We start from the raw sequence: 19,706 nt of genomic DNA on the forward strand, positions 1-19,706 counted from the left end.
CGGCTTACCATACCAATGCACCATTTATTTTATTTTATTTTATTTTATTTTATTTTATTTTATTTTATTTTATTATTTTATTTTATTTTATTTTATTTTATTTTATTTTATTTTATTTTATTTTTTATTTTGAAATTTTAATTTAATTTATTTGCCGCCCTATACCCGCAGGTCTCAGGGCAGTTCACAGAATAATAAAACTGGGTTGGGGTGGAAATAAGAGGAACCTAGAAATGAAAAAATAAAAATAAAAAGCCAATACATGGTTTGCGTAAGCTCCAGGACTTCTTTCTTCAGTCTCAACCACACCCCAAGGGATTATGTGGAAATTACAAATTAAGGAATATTGAAGGAATATTATTATGGCCCAAGGAATAAATTAAGGAATATGGAATCCCTCAGTTAACGGTACCAAATTGGAAATTTTATCAGTCAAATGCATATAAAAGAGATATTAGGATACCTTGACACTTTTGAATTGCTGGACTCTGCCAGGAAGGCGGCTGGTGTCTAGTGGTGGACATGTTGTGAACTGCCCTGAGATCAATGGGTTATAATAAATAATAATACTAAATTTTAGGAGCCTGACAGAAAAGAAGTTTGCATGTGCTCAGAGGCACTTTTGTTATTGGAGCAGAGCTTTATGTGTTACATTTATTATTATTACCTGCCCTTCACCCAAAGGTTGGAGGGCAGCTTGCAGAACAGTTAAAACACAATATTAAAAAGAATTTAAAGCAATTTGCAGTCACAGAAATAAGGTGGGTTGTAGAAAAATACATCCCAAGTGCCAAAGGCCAGGACGAAGAGGTGTGTCTTCGGCGTTTGCTGAAAGCTGTGTGACAAAGCTTCCAGACTCACCTCTGCTGCACTTACTAGAGCTCAGGCTTTCTCCAGCAGGCTCCAGGTGGCATGCTGGCTTCCCCTCCACCCATTCTGTTTTCACAACAACCTTGTGGGCTTCATCAGGTTGAGACTGCCATTGCTAAAGCCCCCCCCCCCCAGTGAATTTTATGGAAGAGGGAGAGTTTGAACTTTGGTTTCCCCAATCCTAGTCCCTTGCTACACTACACCACATTGGCTCTCCTAACACTTGAAAAGTGTGTTCTGGGTCTTGGCTCTGGTTCAAATTACAGCATCTTAAAAAGCAGAGACATCACCTTGCCAACAAAGTTCTGTATAGTTAAAGCTATGGTTTTCCCAGTAGTGATGTATGGAAGTGAGAGCTGGACCATAAAGAAGGCTGATCGCCGAAGAATTGATGCTTTTGAATTATGGTGCTGGAGAAGACTCTTGAGAGTCCCATGGACTACAAGAAGAACAAACCTCTCCATTCTTAAGGAAATCAGTCCTGAGTGCTAACTGGAAGGACAGATCCTGAAGCTGAGGCTCCAATACTTTGGCCACCTCATGAGAAGAGAAGACTCCCTGGAAAAGACCCTGATGTTGGGAAAGATGGAGGGCACAAGGAGAAGGGGACGACAGAGGACGAGATGGCTGGAAAGTGTTCTTGAAACTACAAACATGAGTTTGACCAAACTGTGGGAGGCAGTGGAAGACAGGAGTGCCTGGCATGCTCTGGTCCATGGGGTCACGAAGAGCTGGACATGACTAAACAACAACAACAGAATCAATGCGTGGAGGGTAGGGCTGGGTCATTGGTTCTATCCTCCATTTATTTGCTTATTCCATTTTATGTATATCTTGCTTTTCAGCCAAGCTTTGCCGTCGAAACAGCTCACAACAATTCAGCAAAAAGATGTTAGACATGAAGGATGCGGGGACTTCCCTATAGGGAAGGGACCAGGACTGTGGCTACTGGCAACGCTTCCCAGTACTGATGTCCAGTGGCTATGCTTAATGGAAAAACACCCTACAGGTGTGCAGGTGAACATTAATGCTTCTGGAGAGGTGTGGCCAGCAGGCACATTTGCTCTTATTAGGTTTTGGATTAGCTATTATTCTCCATGCATTAGGATGTCTTGAAGTATCTATAAAAGGCTCCAAAATAATCATCTAAAGTCATCTGACCATATCACAAATACGTCGTTGAAAGGGTAGACAGGCTCTGAAAGATTTGAGTTTTGCCATGAATCACTTACATTTCTAATTAAAAGCTAAAGGTTTAATTTCAGCTGGCTAAAGTTCTTTTGTTAAGGCTTAATTCTTTTGTTACAAGTAAAAGCAATCTAGTCACCATTAAATTCTATGGAGCCTGCTAGTCCCAGGAAACTATGCATAAGGTTGCAGTCATGCTGATCCTAATAAACTGGGTATTGTGCTATTTACTACTGTTCTTTTGTGTGGGTGTGTGATAATGGATCAACACAGCTGCCTGAATTTTTGGGCTCTCCTTTGGGGGCTGTCAGAATGGATGCCTTCACATCAACATTTACCACTACACCTCTGCTACAAAGATGCATCACAGTAGCAGGCTGGGTGTCATGAGGGTTTTATCTGACTATATAAGCAAAACGTCACCAAAAGGGTAGACAGGCCAGCTGGAACAAAGGCCTGCAGCATTCAGCAATATATTGGCTTGCCTTGCTGAAAACAAAGCTTTTGTTTGTGACTTTGCATTGTGTGGAGGCCAAGAACTCCAGCAGCAGAAAAGAGTGTGGAGAGATTAGCTGTTTCAATTTAAAAACAGAACGGGAAAACTTATGGGAGGGGGAAAAAACCCTACCTGCTCCTTGGAAAAGAAATATTTCACAGGAATAGCTCAAAACACTGAAATGCACTCGCCAGCCTCCAAAGTCCCTGGCCCTGTGGATAGATTCAAAGCACAGGGTTTTAATTGCTAGTATTTGGAAGACACAGACAATAAACAGGATCAAATGAGCATTTTGGGGACCACCACTTCTTACTTTAATCGGCCTTTTTGGAACAATTGGCATGTTCCACTTGATAGTAAATAATGAATTTTATCGACGACAACAGAGCTGGAATAAAAGTGTTTAGTTAATTTCTGCTATTGGCTGTGCCTGGTGACTGTGTCTGAGGCTCTGTACAGATTACCAGCTTAAAACACAGCTAGGTTGCTATTTTTCTCAGTTTGGATCGAGTGTGGTCTGGAAGGGAGGGGACACAGTACAGTTATTCATAAGAAATGATAGGATAGACACACTGTTACCAACATTGTGTAGGTATAGATTGTGGCTAAGGCTGTGTGTGCACCCCTTAACAAGCTAGCAGTGGGGGCACACAGGATTCTGAGTAAAGGGGAATGTGTACACAGCCTTGTTCAGAAGATTTGGGATGACAAAAGGAGACTAATTGGTACTTCAAGCCTGGAATGCTGTCCTAGTTAAGAGGGTGTAGGAAGGACAGCAGAGCCAATGCTGAAGCTCAAAGCAGAGTTTTGACTCGGTAACCGTGGAAGCTTAACATGGTCACATTCCGTATTGTTTCTGTTCCACTACAGTTTGGTTTCTGCTAAAACCTATCTTATTTGTCTCGCTATACTCCATGGCTGAAACTTATGTAATCAGTTACCTAATTCATTGCAATGCATTTCAGTAGAAGAGAAACGTTTTGTTTGTTTTTTAATGCAGAAAAGAACAGTTATTTATGTAACTTTGCAGACTAAAACAGCAACTCTAGCAAACACAACTTGTATTCACTTGTGTGATTTCTGTTCCTGCTATGTTGGACGAACATGCAGATTGTGGGGATTTCTGCTCCCATTGTTGTTTCTGGTATAATTTTCTAACAGCCTTGTGGTCTATCATTGTACTATGGCCCATCCTCTTAAGAATCATTTGACTGAAAGGTGGAGTAGAAATCTTCAGAATAAACACACCCATTGACCAGGGTTAAGGGTTGCTAGGCTGTGTGGGTTTTGGTTTGGGGTATGTGATGTTTTTGTATTTTTGGCATGTGTGTTTTATTACAATCTAAGCCACCATGAAGATCATTCAGTTGAAAGGTGGAACGTATGTCTTATCAATAAATGAAAAACCAGTGTTTTTGAACTAAGAGTGGCTCCCTAATTTGAACAGGGCAAAGACTATTGGTCTAACAAGCCTTTGCTGGATCCACTGTGTTAAGTTGTGGGTTGACATAGCAGACGACACAGCGATTTCTCCAAAGCAGCTCTTTATTTTGTAAGCTGGAATAGAACTGACTAGCAAACAGCTCAGCCGGCCTGCTTTTATAGGCAGCCGGCTGTCAACATTGTAGCAACAACAACCCAGAGTTTCCCGCCTAAAATAACTGACGTGGACCTGAGTGAAAACTATCTACAGACCTGAGTGAAAACTATCTACAGTATCCCCCTGCTGGCCCAGGGTGAAACTTCACTACATAACACATTGTTATGAAGCTATCCTGCCTGCAAATGTCACAGCCTCTCCAGAAATCCTCCCTCCAGCCTGCCAACTGATGCGACTCCTTGGGGCAGATTTGCCAGCTGATAGCCAAATCCCAGGAAGCTACATAGAACTGCTGCCACAAGGAGCACAATCTCACAGAGTACCTTTTCAAGGCCAGGGCATGCAAATGGCTCCCAGAATTCCCCTCTGTCACCTGCCAGAACGTGCTTTTCAGAGAGTTGTGGGTACAGCGTGGCATGTGTCAAGCTCCCTAGAAACTGTAGGAGTGAGGCTGCAGACAGTGATCTGGAATTCTGAGCCACCTCCTTGTTCCAAGAAACTCTGAAAAACAAATCAGGCTTTTGCTGCGATATTATCTTTGCAAGTTTGGGAATATTGGTCATGTGTTGTTGTTTTTTAATGCATGGTCAGCTAATCCCTTGAATCCGAGGATGTAAGGCTCACGAAATTGGAAAACATCAGGTCTGACCAAAAGAGAAGAAAAGGGGGAGAGAGGGGAAAAAAACCAACACCCCACAACAACACACAGAGGCTCTGTCTATTGAAAGAGGACTTGGCAGAGTTCAGTGGTGGCAGAACAACTCCAAGCGGTACTAAGGGACGTGCCCAGAGTGGACAAATCATGCTAATTGTGTGCGAGAAGGACCTAAAACCAAACCCAAAATGAAGAGAGAAAGAGAAGTCTTGTCCAGAGTTCTCAGCGTGTCGGGTTTTGTGCACGTAGCTTGCCTTCTTATAATCAACTGCACAGGTAGGAGAGCAGCACTCTTGAAAGCCTTTGGGGGAAAGGGCTGTGCGGTTTGGCGGATGCTCTTGTGAGGGGATGAGGGTTTGGTTCAGAGGTGCTGAATGCTCAGGCACAGAGGTGAGAGTCAGTCAAGTGACAGCCCTAAACACCTTTTTGTTGCCTCACATAACAGGGTCTCTGGCACTGGGGGAACGATTTCCCTCGCATTTCAGTGTCGTGAGAAAAGACTTCATCAAAGCATTCTTTACAGAGGAGATTACTGAACTGTGCACCTCTAAAATTGGGGCAGCACTTTGAACCATGTGCCCTCTGAATTGGATGACTTTTATTTTTTTAAATAACAACAACAACTTTGCTGTGGCATGTTTGTGGCAGAGAGAACCCAGTTCCAACAGTGCTTCTCTGAAAAATACTGTAATGCTCAGACAAAATGTCATAGAGAGCCCATGCTTTGAACTCTCCATCCTCAATTTTAGCTTAGGCTAAATATATTGTGTGGGCTCAGAAAGCAAATTGTGTCTTTGTGGTTTTTTTAAAAAATGTTTTTCCATCTATGCTGTGGACCTTATTTAACTTCCATTTATGCAACAACAACAAAATCAGCAGAACTGTTGTGTTGTATGGAGGATCCATGCCATACATTTAAATGCATATTTCAAGCGCATGACTTTCTCCAAATAATTTTGGGAACTGTAGTTTCCCCCCTACATAGCAACAATTCCCAGTACCCTTAACCAGCTACAATTCCAGCATTCTTTGAAGGAAGTCATGTATTTTAAATATGCATACTTTAAATGTATGGTGTGGATCTTGCCATAGTGCCAAAGAGACTGTAGCTACAAACTAGGAAGTCCTCAATTCGAAATTCAGCACTGCTATGAACTCAGCAGGTGATTCACTCAGTTTTACTCCTCTCCCCCATATCTTCAATTCAGGGGAAATAACTGACTTGCCTTTTGAGGTTATTGGAAGGACATATGTGTCAATTGTTTTACAACCTCTCAATCAGTAAATAAATGCCTTGATAATATGTTAATTTCCATTACCCTGATCCTAAACATATGGGGCATATTTCAATAAGTTAGTTCTGATATCATAGAATTGGAGAGTTGGAAGGAACCATGAGGGTCCTTTAGCCCAACCCTCTGCAATGCAGGTATCTTTTGACCATTTCATTAAGTTAGTTCTGATGTTGTTGCCATTGAAAACCATGGAGTGGGACTTAGCTGCGTTACTGTCATAACAATGCAAGCCTATGCATGTTTACATTCAAGTAAGGGGTACACAGAATTGGAACCTTAGTTTCCATTTATTCCACTGTGACTTCAGCTGCAATCCTATACAATTGTACTTGAGTGTAAGGGTTATTGAACTCCTATAGATCTGCTTCTGACTCAGCATGTATACTATAATATTGTTAGTTGTGACCTCTTGCTAGCTTATGCCCAGAATGTAATATGTCCTGTTCACACTGTTAAGTGATGCGGTGCCTGCATGCCTCCCTGTTGTGCGGTGGTTGAAATACACATTTCAGCTGTATGGAACTGAATGAAGCCTTGTTTCTTCCAAGTGATGTGCTCAGAACTTGAATGTATATGAAGCTTACATGTAGATAGGTATAGCACATCTCTAAATGACTACATAAAATCTATTGTACACCTCCAGTAGAATTATCGAGATTCCTCTCAGGTTGCTATTGCCATGATTATGATTTAGAAAGCTGTCCTGTTGTTTTCACTGCTGCTTGTGCCATGGGCTCTTGTACTAGACCATTGGTTAATGCATACTTCGTGTGGACTGTATCCTCCCATTATATTGCTTGAATGGGAGCCAGATCTAACTGCGTGTATGAGGTGCTGATGGGTTTTGAATTTTGTACCTAATTCTCACACAGATTGTCTGATTGTCTGTTTTGTGACTGGTGAAACACCAGCCTTCTTGTTTGGTTACTGGATCAATGATCCTATTATACATAGAACTTTGTAATTCTTCAGCTAGCATGGCTTGAGTGCAAAAAACAGAGAGAAAGTGACTTGAAACAATGCAACAACAACAACAACAACAACAACAACAACAACAACAACAACAGCCAGATCTGTGATACCAGAAGCATATGTCACTTAAGAGGTAGGGAATGACTCATTTTACAGTTACGTAAAACAACAAACAAACAACAACAGCAACAACCACCACCACCACCACCACCTACAAATTCTACTCCCACTGCAATTCTACTCAGCAGCAAATTGTGGTACAATGGTACCTCAGGTTACATACGCTTCAGGTTACAGACTCCGCTAACCCAGAAATAGTGCTTCAGGTTAAGAACTTTGCTTCAGGATGAGAACAGAAATCATGCTTCAGTGGTGCAGCGGCAGCAGGAGGCCCCATTAGCTAAAGTGGTGCTTCAGGTTAAGAACAGTTTCAGGTTAAGAATGGACCTCCGGAACGAATTAAGTACTTAACCTGAGGTACCCCTGTATATTCAGCAGGGTTCACTCTCTAACAGGGATGAGCAACCTATGGCCCACCAGATGTTGTTGGACTACAAATCCCATGATACATGATCATTGGCCATTCTGAATGGGACTGAAGAGAGTTGGAGTCCCACGATATCTGGAGGGCCAGACCTAGTAAATGCATTTAATCTTGTAGTTTTAGGCAGCCTGGGTAGGAATGCTCATTGAACACAGTGCAACTTCCTTCCAAATGAATGTGCACCAGAGTTTGCAGTGATGTAGCTTGAAACTTCCCATGCAACATGGCTTTCCCCACCCTATCTTCTTTACAAATATCTGCTTTCCCCACAAAATGTTGTTACGAACCTATGTCTTAATATAACTGGAGTAATATAAATGGTAATGTATTCATTTTACAAAAAACAAAAACCAACCTTGTGGTTTAACTTGTTGTGTTAAGGGCTTTCCATATTCACTCAAAATGTTAAGGCGTTGCAACAGTTAAGGGTGATAATAGATGTGTTATGCAGGTAATATTGATAACCTGTGATTAGTCCCAGTTTCACTACCCGCTTGGAGGTGGGTGTCTCTTAGTGGTAGAGGTGTGGATCTAAGTTCCAGATTTGTCTGTTCACTGGAAAAGATATATAGAATCTATACAAATGAAGCTACTATGTATTTCAAGCCCCATAAATATCCTTTCCCCATGCCCTCCCCAAAGTCTCTCGTGTATTCAAAAGCTGCCCATCAGAAATTAGTTTCCCTTCCCTCATTCCAATCAAATGATTTTTAATCATCTCCTGTGATTATTTCCCACCATCTCCTTTCACACATAACTTCTAAACATCTTGGCCTACCAGGACTGTAAACCCTTTAAAACTTAGGCCTGATTTGTGATCATTATCACATCCCTCTCTCGTCATCGGATAAGGTCCTTTTTAAATTCCTACCATAGCCTCACTGTGATTTTTCCAACCTACATCCATTTGAAATCCCACTAGCTAACATTGGCTACAAACATGTTACACAACACTTGAGCAATGGCACATATTAGATGCCCCTCTTGAGCTAACACAACAAACAGCTTCCTAAAATATGCAATATAAACAAAGATATTTCCTCAAAAACCACCCTAGCGAAGACTACGGAAGAAAAACACACGTCACCTGTCAACTTTCAGAAGTCACCTATCACACATTTAACTCATTCAAATATAAATACTTTCCTTTCCATTCTATCCAGATTTTGGCATAGAGCATCCTCAAACCTACCTCTTTTACAAAGCCAAGTTCCATAGAATTTTGTACGGTTGGAAGGGACCTCAAGGGTCACCTGGTCCAACTTGCATCAGATCAGTCTGTTGGACCATTTTCAGACTACGAGCCAGAAGTGGAGAACCTCTGACTCATGGGCCAAACTGTGCCGGAGAGGCAGTTCTCTCCAAACCATGCCCACCTGTCCCACAGGTATAAGGATGGGTATGGCTATGGCTTCAAAGCAACAAATGGAAGCTGAAAGTGAGCACTCAGTTGCTCCTTTGCTTGGAGCAAGGTGCCCTCTCACAACCCAGCAACTGGGGAGGGGGTGCCTTGCTCAGAAGTGGATTCCACTGAAATCACTGCTAAATCAGAGGTTCCACTGAAACTGCTGCTCAAACCTCTGGACTGCTCCCCAATAAGGCGTGCCCTGGGCAGTGAGGGCATACCTTGCTCTGGGAGCATTTTGCCAGCATTGGTTGGATGAAGGAGAATTCCCTCATGCAGATGATGCCTGCCAAAATCAGGTTTCTTTTCCCTCCACTCCATTTGGGCTCTGGCTTTCAGTGCCAAAAACGCCCCCCTCTTCTATAAACCATAGAACAGGCTTCCTTGGCCCTCCAGATGTTTTTGGCCTACAACTCCCATGATCCCTAGCTATCAGGACCAGTGGTCAGGGATGATGGGAATTGTAGTCTCAAAACATCTGGAGGGCCGAGGTTGAGGAAGCCTGCCATATAAGTGGGGACCACCCCCCCCCAGCAGAAGCCCCAGTTTGGCCCAACAAGGACATTTCCCTCAAACCCGGCCACCTGCCCCACGTCGGACACCATATATGATGTCAGGTGTGGAGCAGATAAGGATGTGGCTATAAAGGACCCATTGGGAGCTTCAAATGAGCTCCTCATTGTTCCTTTGCTAGCTGATATCACCTGTCAACAAGCCCTACTCGGGTCGCCTGCAGCAATGACGGCTGCAGGGGTTTGCAATCAGCACTGATCACCTTGAAAGCTATGCTTTCCTTGGATTCAAGGTGCACATGGAAACAGAATTCAAAACACCTTGTCGTACCAGTTACAGCATATTGGCAGTTACAGAAAGCCCCTTTGAACGATGTCAGGTGTGTAGGTCTGCCCACCTGTCAAAGGTGGCCCGTGGGGAGTAGGAGAATTAATTCACTACCCCTGCCATCCTGGCTCCCACCCTAGTTCCTCATTATACCGGCAAGATGAGATTGAGTGCTACAATTGTGGCCTTATAATAAATATTATTATCCAGGGAAACAGAGAGTATGATGAAATCCATGTATTGCTCAGAGCCTGGGATATGTCCCCATTTTCCACCCACTCATTTAATTTACCTTTGAAGGTGCTCCTCTTAGAACTATGTAACACTTGTGCTATTTCCCCCCTCGCTGCTTAAGACTGTATGCACCCCCCCCCGACCTTCATCAGTTGTGCTGAAAGCATACTTGGAACACTGTGTCCCTGGCTTTGAAGCTGGACAAAGCTGAATGAAGAAGTGTTTCTCTAGAGCGCGCAAGACTTTCATGCCTGCTTTGATCTGAAAGTGGTTCTAAATGCACACTTACTCAGGGGGCTGTGTTACATAGTTCAGAATCCCTAAGCAGATGGTGCTTCTGTACAGAACAGTTGAGAAATCTGCAGGTCGATTGCAACATGACCATCACATGGTTGTGTGTCCGTTTACATGACGTGCGGTGTTGCGACATGGGTGAGGCAGTTTGCTAGCATGTATGCAGTATAAAATGCAGTCATCATATACATCCTGATCTGAAAGCTGGTATCGTGTTCGTTTTTACACCGAAGTGCGATTTGTGCAGGAATTTTGTAGTATGTCAGGCAGCATATGCAATACATTAATACCAAATGCAATACAGTGGTACCTCAGGTTAAGTACTTAATTCGTTCCGGAGGTCTGTTCTTAACCTGAAACTGTTCTTAACCTGAAGCACCACTTTAGCTAATGGGGCCTCCTGCTGCTGCCACGCCGTTGGAACACGATTACTGTTCTCATCCTGAAGCAAAGTTCTTAACCCGAGGTAATATTTCTGGGTTAGCAGAGTCTGTAACCTGAAGCGTATGTAACCCGAGGTACCACTGTACATCAATAGCTCAAGCAATAGTTCAAGAAGTTTTTAATGACTGATGTTTTAATGTATTTTTAATCTTTTGTTGCAAGCCGCCCAGAGTGGCTTGGAAAACCCAGCCAGATGGGTGGGGTAACAACAACAACAACAACAACAATAATAATATTTTTCCTTCGCAGCTCTTCCTGTGCATACCAAACAGCATCTGAGAGCTGGTTCTGCTATTACTTTTATCCATGCAGGGACTAGCAAGTTTGACGTGAGACTGGGAGACGTGGGTTCAAGTCCTACCAGTGCTATTTTTCTAGAGGTGCCAGAACTCACCATAAACACCTCCCTCGTCCTCTTAGAATGGCAGTGGCACCCACCAGAGAGGTGCTAGAACTGAGTTCCTGTGAGTTCCCCCTGAAAAAACCCACACCTGAGTAATACCATTACCCATTGTTTGGCCTTGGGCAATCTGAAATGACTGACGAACCTTCAGCCTTACAAATCTTGTTGAACTCCAATTCCCATCAGTTTCAGCTGGCGTAGAGAACATACAATTTTAATCCCCTCTCTTAAAAATACCCCTCTTTCCCAAAATAAAATACCTATTTGAAGTCAGTCTACTGTGCTGGTTCCGTAGGTGTCGGGAATTCTTTTTCTTCTAGAATCAAAGGGAGGCGTAACCTGACCTCTGCCACCAGGCAGGACACTGAGACATTGCACCCCCTACTTTGCAGGAAAATCGTCAGGACACAGAGGAGACCAACTTGACCCCATTCATTAGCTGCTGAAGGACCAGCTTCTCTAATATTTGCTTTCCCCTTCTCTCCTCATTTCATCCCTCCCTCTCTTGCCTATCATATTGCAAGCTGGCAGACAGAGACTGTCATAGCTTTTAAATATGCGCAGTACTTAGAACTTTAAGGTGCTATATAAATTGTAATAGGCTAAGTCATATCATTCAACCCAGTGTGAATTACCGTATTTTTTGCTCCATAACACTCACTTTTTTCCTCCTAGAAAGTAAGGGGAAATGTCTGTGCGTGTTATGGAGTGAATGCCTACAGATGGCGGGGGGATCCCCTTCCTTCCCTCCTCCGTGGCCCGCTTTGCTCGCTTTGAAACAGCAAAGCGGGAGAAGAGCCGCTGAGTGGGGAGAAGAGAGGAACAGAGAGCCTGGTTACAAAGCACGGATCCACATGGATCCTCAGGATTTTTGCACTGGGTCACCCCAAATTCACCATCAGATCACATAGCATGTCCATGGCTACAGCTTGCACCAAAAAAATCACGCACCCACTGTTGCCTGGGGCCGCAGTGGTGCAAAAACGTGGTTACAAAGCACAGATCCACATGGATCCTCAGGATTTTTGCATTGGGCTACCCCAAACTCACTGTCAGATCACATGTCTGTGGCCACAGCATGAACCACAAAAATCATACATCCACTGTTTCGTTTAAAATATTTTTTTTCTTGTTTTCCTCCTCTAAAAACTATGTGCGTGTTATGGTCGGGTGCGTATTATAGAGCGAAAAATACGGTAATTCATAATTGCAACCTATTTTTCCTAATATGATTCGCAAACATATTGCAGTTTTCAACTCACGTTCAATAGTCCCTTAACTGCAGATGGATGCCTCTGTTTCAGGACTTGTCAGTCAGTCAATCATTTCCCCTTTCTAAGCTCTGCTACATGCTGTTTTCCAAAACCAGTTTATGACATGTTCCGCCTTCCAGAGCTTATTGTTACCTAGGTAACGCCTGGCCATTTGCTATTCAAGGTGCTAGCCTTGCTTGTTCGTTCCCATGAAGTCATGAATAGGTGCGGCTGGATGCGTTATGGCTGCCACTCAGTATTAAGAACCCTTGGACCCGCGGTAAAGACATATACAGTGGAATGCCTTCTTGCTGAATAGAGCCATTCATCCACTGGGGTGGCAGTTCGTTGTACACAGATTTAGAAAACAGACATGTGCCATCATCTAATTTGCAGCTCATAGATGATATTTATGTAAGGTATTTGGTGGAAGAGTTAAGGCTGGGAAATGGTAAGGCAAGACTCCAATTTGATTGCACATGCATTTTAAGAACTGTGGGACTGTGCTTCCGGTGCAATTATTTAATCAGCCTAGAAAACAAATTCTGGCCTTCAGCCAGATGGCTTCCAGGGTGTTTCATTATGATTGACAGTCATTAAGTCCAGGCAAGAAAAGGAATACAGCAAAACAAGTCAATCTTAATACACCTTAGGTGGTGACCAGAGAGAGACTTTGTGGTGGTTTCAAATCCTACCTTACAGAACTCTCTTTCTTGGAAAGCTTGCCTGATGCCTACAAAGGCACCCAGAGGTTGATATATCTGGGACTTTAAAATGCACTCATAAAGACTCTCCTCCCTGAAAGAGAGGGGAGTGGTTGTGGGCGGGAGACCGAGCACCGCCCAGCAGGGGGGCATTTGCCCCCTGCCTCCAGCTCACCTGGCTGGTGCTCACGCCCCCCTCCTGTGGCCATCCAACCAGGAGCCATGGAGGGGGCGTGTTCAGCAGCCTTTTGCTGCAGCACTAGCCTCTCCCTGGCCTCATTCCTCATCGTCGTCCCGTGGCGAGTCACCCACCCTCCACTCCCTTTGAGTTAGGGCCTAGGTCATTGGCCTTGCTATGGACCTTAGGTTGGTCGCCCTGGTTGTCCGGGGGGCCTGGTAGGAGTTTTTCCATTTGGCATTAGGCTTTTTGGTTTTTTCGCCTACCTCGTAGCAATCGTCACAACTTTTTGTGGTATTGGTGGGTAGGTTAGGCATTGGAATAATGTGTTGTGGTGTGTCGAAGTGCTAGGTGTGGCCATCGCCTATGCCTTCAATGTTTAGGGGTATTCCGTTAAAGGAATCTGGCGGTCGTGTATTCTGTCCGATGCCTGCTTGGCGGGAGGCCATGGCACGACCCTCGGTGACAGCAGGAGGTGAGCCTATAGTTGGATCAGCATCAACAGGCTCCACCTACTGGTGAATAAACCCACTTGTTTCGATCCAATGCCTAAGCCAATACCTTTTCATTGCTGTAATCAATAAAGTTGTGGCCTTTTCTAGCCCATTAACCTTATATCACGTGTCCTTGTGTCTTCATTTCACTTCGCGGGGTCGGGTCCTCGAACCACAACTGGAGAAATAGCATGATGGATATTCACGGGAGGTTTCCTCCCAATGCAAAATCAACTTTGGAGGAACACTGTTTAAAGCATTCATCCTAATTTGCTTGCGCAAAGCTTACTCAGTGGCTAGAATTCAGGGGTCAGCAAACTTTTTCAGCAGGGGGCCAGTCCACTGTCCCTCAGACCTTGTGGGGGGCCAGACTAAATGGCCTCGGTCCAGTATACCTGAAGGAGCGTCTCCACCCCCATCATTCTGCCCGGACACTGAGGTCCAGTGCCGAGGGCCTTCTGGCAGTTCCCTCGCTGCGAGAAGCCAAGTTACAGGGAACCAGGCAGAAGGCCTTCTTGGTAGTGGCACCCGCCCTGGGGAACACCCTCCCATCAGATGCCAAAGAGAAAAACAACTACCAGACTTTAAGAAGACATCTGAAGGCAGCCCTGTTCAGGGAAGCTTTTAATGTTTAATAGGTTATTGTATTTTAATATTTTTTTGTAAGCCACCCAGAGTGGCTGGGGAAACCCGGCGAGATGGGCAGGGTATAAATAAATTATTATTATTATTATTATTATTATTATTATTATTATTATTATTATTACACCTCCTTGCCAAGGACGCAAGGGACCCTAGGTAGGGTGGGTCCGCCTCTTCCTCCTCTTAGAGTCATCAGGTATCAACGTGGAGGGTGGATCCTCACCATTGAAATCAGGCATTGCCATTCAAATTGTCTGCGTGCCCCACATCATGTGATGGATTATGTGGGGCGGGGGCTCCCCCGCATATTTTATTCAACTTGGCACCCCTGGGCATGACAAGACTAGGCAAAACTGCATACAAAAATGAGTGCATTAGGAGAAATGTGCATTGAAACACTGGCAAATTTTCAGGAGGGCAAATTTTAAGGTGGGCAACATGAGAAAGGAAAAGAAACAAGAATTGATCCTCTATTCTTCCTTGTCCAGAGGGCTTTTTGCCCCCTCATTCCCCTCTGGCACCACATCCGAAGGGCGATATCAACTTGAGGGTCCGAGACGGTGCATTAAGTGGCCCCGAGAGTCCAAAAATGTACAATTGCCTCCCACGCTGAAAATGGGGGATAAAAGAAAAAAGCAAAACAAATCAGGTGCGTTTCTAAGGAGAAGGCCATAATGAAGGTCTCTTCTGGGGTTTGCTCAGGCTGTTCCAGGCAAGAAAAAAAGAAGAAGTGCCGCTATCGGGGGTCAAGAATGTATAACTTGTTGCTGAGATGGAACACTCAGGATGAAATGGTGAAATCAGTTATGATTAAATGGGCACAAGATGTTGGACATAACATAATGATGGCTGACTGGGAACAGTTATGGACCACAGGTATGAAATTTACGGCATGTAATGCCCTAAGAGAAAACTTAATGAAAATGATTTACAGGTGGTACATGACACCAGTCAAGCTTGCAAAAATTTACCATTTGCCCGAAAATAAATGTTGGAAATGTAATGAGATTGAAGGTACATTCTTTCACCTTTGGTGGACATGCCCAAGGATTAAGACATTCTGGGAGATGATTTATAACGAAATGAAAAAGGTATTTAAATATACCTTCCTGAAGAAACCAGAGGCCTTTCTGCTGGGCATGGTCGGCCAACTGGTGCCAAAGAAGGATAGAACATTTTTTATGTATGCAACAACAGCAGCAAGAATACTCATCGCAAAATATTGGAAGACACAAGATCTACCCACCCGGGAAGAATGGCAGATGAAGTTGATGGACTACATGGAATTGGCAGAAATGACTGGCAGAATCCGAGACCAGGGAGAAGAGTCGGTGGAAGAAGACTGGAAAAAGTTTAAAGACTATTTATGGAAATACTGTAAAATTAATGAATGTTAGAAAAATGTTGGAATGAAGTTATATGGCTTTAGTAGAAATGTTATAAGGAATTAAGGATAAATAGATTAATAGAGTATTAAAGGGAAAATAAGGTTAGAATGTGTTTAGATAATTATAGGATTAAAAATAGGGGAAGATGGAAAGGAATTGCTGAAAAAATTAATAGAAGTGGAATACAAAAAGGGAGGTGTGAGGAGGTCGCGGAAATAAGGGAATGAAAGATAAGATATTGAAATTATTTGATGTGTTTTAAATTGTGTTTGTTTTGTTTTGTTAGTTTAATGTTAGTGTTCTGTTAGTGTAATGTATAGTTTTTTTGTTTGTATTGTATTGTATTGTATTGTATTGTATTGTATTGTATTGTATGGTTTTTATTTTTTGTAGTGTTTAAATTGTTGGAAAAGGTAATAAATATTATTTTTTTTTAAAAAAAAAAGAAGTGCCGCTATCGGGGTTCTGGGGAGACTCAGCTGTCTCCGCCGCCTTTGTTCAGCTGCTGATTATTACATTTGCCAGGTCCTTGATGCAGCCTAGTGAATCACAAATGCTGATCTTCCTTACACTGCAGGCTTTTAAACTTGGGCCAGGAAGGAACTAAAGCCCAACAACCACAAGCTTTGTCCTCGGCTCCTGGCAGTCTCATTTCTGCCCCCCATAAGCTGGAGCTGGTGCCTAGGAGACCAGCCTGCCCCCACCTCCCCTCTTCCTGCAGGGAGGTACTAGGCTCAGGATACAAAATGTACTGAAAGAAGAAGCCAGTCTTCCAAAACAGTCATCCTAAACAGTTTGCCAACACTTAATTCCCTCACTCCCTTGGTTTAAAGGAAATAATACATCGGATTCTCTTCCCGGTATCCAAGCAGTGGAAGAGTTCCCCAAAAGAAACATCTAGTCTAACCCACCTGCTGTGTGAGGCAAGACCACCCAGACAATTCTTCCCTCATCACCATCATAAGGGGTCGAAGCAGGATTCGCACCAGCATCTGGCGCCTTTGGGCAGCTGCTGCGACTGATGCACTTTCCATTGCATTCCCCCTTCACTTTCCTAATCACGAAAAAGTCTGATCTTTTGAGGAAGTGGATTTGTTGCATGACGCTTAATCAGCTCTAGTTGTGCAACCTGAATTTACCGGTATGTGATTTGATGCCACGCCAAAACACGGACATTCTGGAAGATCATTACAGTGGATTCTCAGGTTGCGAACGTGATCTGTGCGGGAGGCATGTTTGCAACCCGCAGCGCCGCATCTGCACACATGTGGGTCCTGATTTGGTGCTTCTGTGCATGCACAAAGTGTGATTTAGCACTTCTGCACATGTGCGAGTGCTGAAACCCGGAAGTAACCCGTTCCGGTACTCCCGGGTTTGGTGCAGTGCTCAACCCAAAAATGCGCAACCTGAAGCATACCTCTGTAACCCGAGGTATGACTGTAAATGGATCTGGGTTTGCGTTTAGCAAAGGTAGCTTCTCTGGAATAGGAAGAAAATGTCAGTTCTGTTAAGCGTTCCATGTTTAGTCTCTAAAGAATATGAACTGGGTGCTTCATTTGTTTTCATTCATTGTACAGTAGCTGGTTTCCACTGTGTCTTTTCTCCATCAAGTGGTAGCTCTGAATGTATTAGTTGGGTAGTTCTGAATGCAAACTGCATAGATTACAGATTCAGGTAGGTAGCCGGGTTGGTCTGACGCAGTTGAAATATATATAAAAAATGTCCAGTAGCCCCTTAGAGACCAACTAAGTTATTTCTTGGTATAAGCTTTCTTGTGCATGCACATTTCTTCCGATACAGATTACAGAAGTGTTCATAACCTTTTGGTAATCTGAAACAGCAACGTTTTCCAGACTAGGCCACTTTGAAATGAATGTTTTTCTCTAGGGTTGGAATGCATGTTCTGGTTTGTCTTGGCTATATTCAGTAGCTATCAGTGGTGTTGATATGTTGTTTAAAAGTGGGCCATGTGGGTTATTCTGCCTCAGTATTTTCTTAGCAGGGTATCCTCTTTCGGCTTCCCTGATTGCTTGGGGGCAGCAATATGGTCATGTGGGGACAGCTATAAGATACAGTGGTACCTCGGGTTACAGACGCTTCAGGTTACAGACCAGAAATAGTACCTCGGGTTAAGAACTTTGCTTCAGGATGAGAACAGAAATCGTGTGGCGGCGGTGGCGGCACAGCAGCAGAGGGAGGCCCCATTAGCTAAAGTGGTGCTTCAGGTTAAGAACAGTTTCAGGTTAAGAACGGACCTCCAGAACGAATTAAGTTCTTAACCTGAGGTACCACTGTATATGGAATGACTAGGATTCTGCAGCCCTAATAAATAATAATAATAATAATAATAATAATAATAATAATAATAATAATAATTTATTTATACCCCGCCCATCTGGCTGGGTTTCCCCAGCCACTCTGGGCAGCTTCCAACAAACACTAAAATACAGTAACCTATTAAACATTAAAAGCTTCCCTAAACAGGGCTGCTTTTAGATGTCGTCTAAAAGTTTGATAGTTATTTTTCTCTTTGACATCTGGTGGGAGGGTGTTCCACAGGGCAGGTAGCACTCAGAAGGCCCTCTGCCTGGTTCCCTGTAATTCCCTAAATTAGGTTCATTGTCATTCTTCTGTAAGTTCATCTGGAATGTGAAAGCAAATAAGTGCATTCTTCAGTTGAGCAAATTCAATAGGCAATATCAGGCAAGAAGGATATCTGTATATTCGTTTGCTTGCACTGGCTCAGCCTCTCCTGCATTTAATACTTCCCTTTCAATATGCCCATATTTCATTGGATGTCAGGACTGGCCACCCATCTCTCATCCATTCAGGAAAGATGAGATGTGCAAAGAGCTTCTGTCTGTGAGCAAGCATAGTGATAGCTAATGTAGGTGATTTCTCCCCTCCCAACTGTGAAGGGGGCATAGCTATACCAATCTGTGGTCCTGTCTCCTTTTCCCCCTCTCTAAGACTTAGCAGTCATTTAGTGTTAAGTCACACCTCCATAGCAGCCATTTTGTGCCTGGCAGCCATGACACTTTCTAAAAATTCCAAATGCCCCCAAAGTGTCCGCAACTCCTGATCTGTTGGCTAAAGATGTAGCGGTTAGAGGTGTCTTCCAATTGGCAATGCCCTATATCAGTCATACTCAGACCAGACCCATTAAAATCAATGGACTTAAGGAACTTAATACCATTTATTTCAATTGGTTTAGCCTGTGTATTATTTTGTTGAAGATAACCCATTCAGTTGATCTGTTTCTCCTGCCATTGTTACAGTATAAGAATTTGCTCCTTATGTCATTTCCAATGCTGCTCAGGTCCATTAATTTCAATGTGTTCGCTCTGAAGAGAAGTTAATTTGATATAACCCAAGAGTGTCTGCTTGGCTTATTTGCTGGATTTCATTTGAACTTCATGTTCTTGGTGAATACAGTCTTGGATTTCCATCCTCAAGGACTGTGGTGCAACAATAAACTTCCCTTTTGTTATTAGATCTTCCAGTTCACTGAGTTGTTCATGGTCAGGAAAGTATTTTTACTCTTCTCTGAAGCATTTCTGTATCCCAATATGATATTCTGTATATCTTGTTCTGCTAATGGACAGAAATCAGGACCACGGAAAGCTCTCAGTCAACCTCGTGGGCTGTTGTTCTCCCAGCTATTACACATGATGAAGATATATTGTCTCAGCAGAGAACTAACTCTGGGGATGCTGCTGGGGGAAGGCCCAGTTTTAGGCAATTCCCCCATCTCCCAATAGCCACCATTGTTCAGGAAGGACCCTGACCCTTCAGAGAAGCCCTTTG

The 19,706-nt window shown here is 43.4% G+C and overlaps 1 protein-coding gene across 1 annotated transcript in view; it reads left to right on the top strand.

Annotated features, from left to right (window-relative positions):
- Positions 1-4,521: 4,521 nt before the first annotated feature.
- Positions 4,522-19,706, top strand: part of HEPACAM (hepatic and glial cell adhesion molecule) — a 40,747-nt gene continuing 25,562 nt past the window's right edge. The window contains exon 1 of the mRNA XM_081843348.1: positions 4,522-5,085. Within this exon, the coding sequence (XP_081699474.1) occupies positions 4,998-5,085 (88 nt within the window). The 5' untranslated portion in view covers positions 4,522-4,997. The remainder of the gene's footprint in view (positions 5,086-19,706) is intronic.

This window comes from Podarcis erhardii (assembly GCF_964252035.2).
Source record: "Podarcis erhardii genome assembly, chromosome: 16".
Taxonomy (NCBI): Eukaryota; Metazoa; Chordata; class Lepidosauria; order Squamata; family Lacertidae; genus Podarcis; species Podarcis erhardii.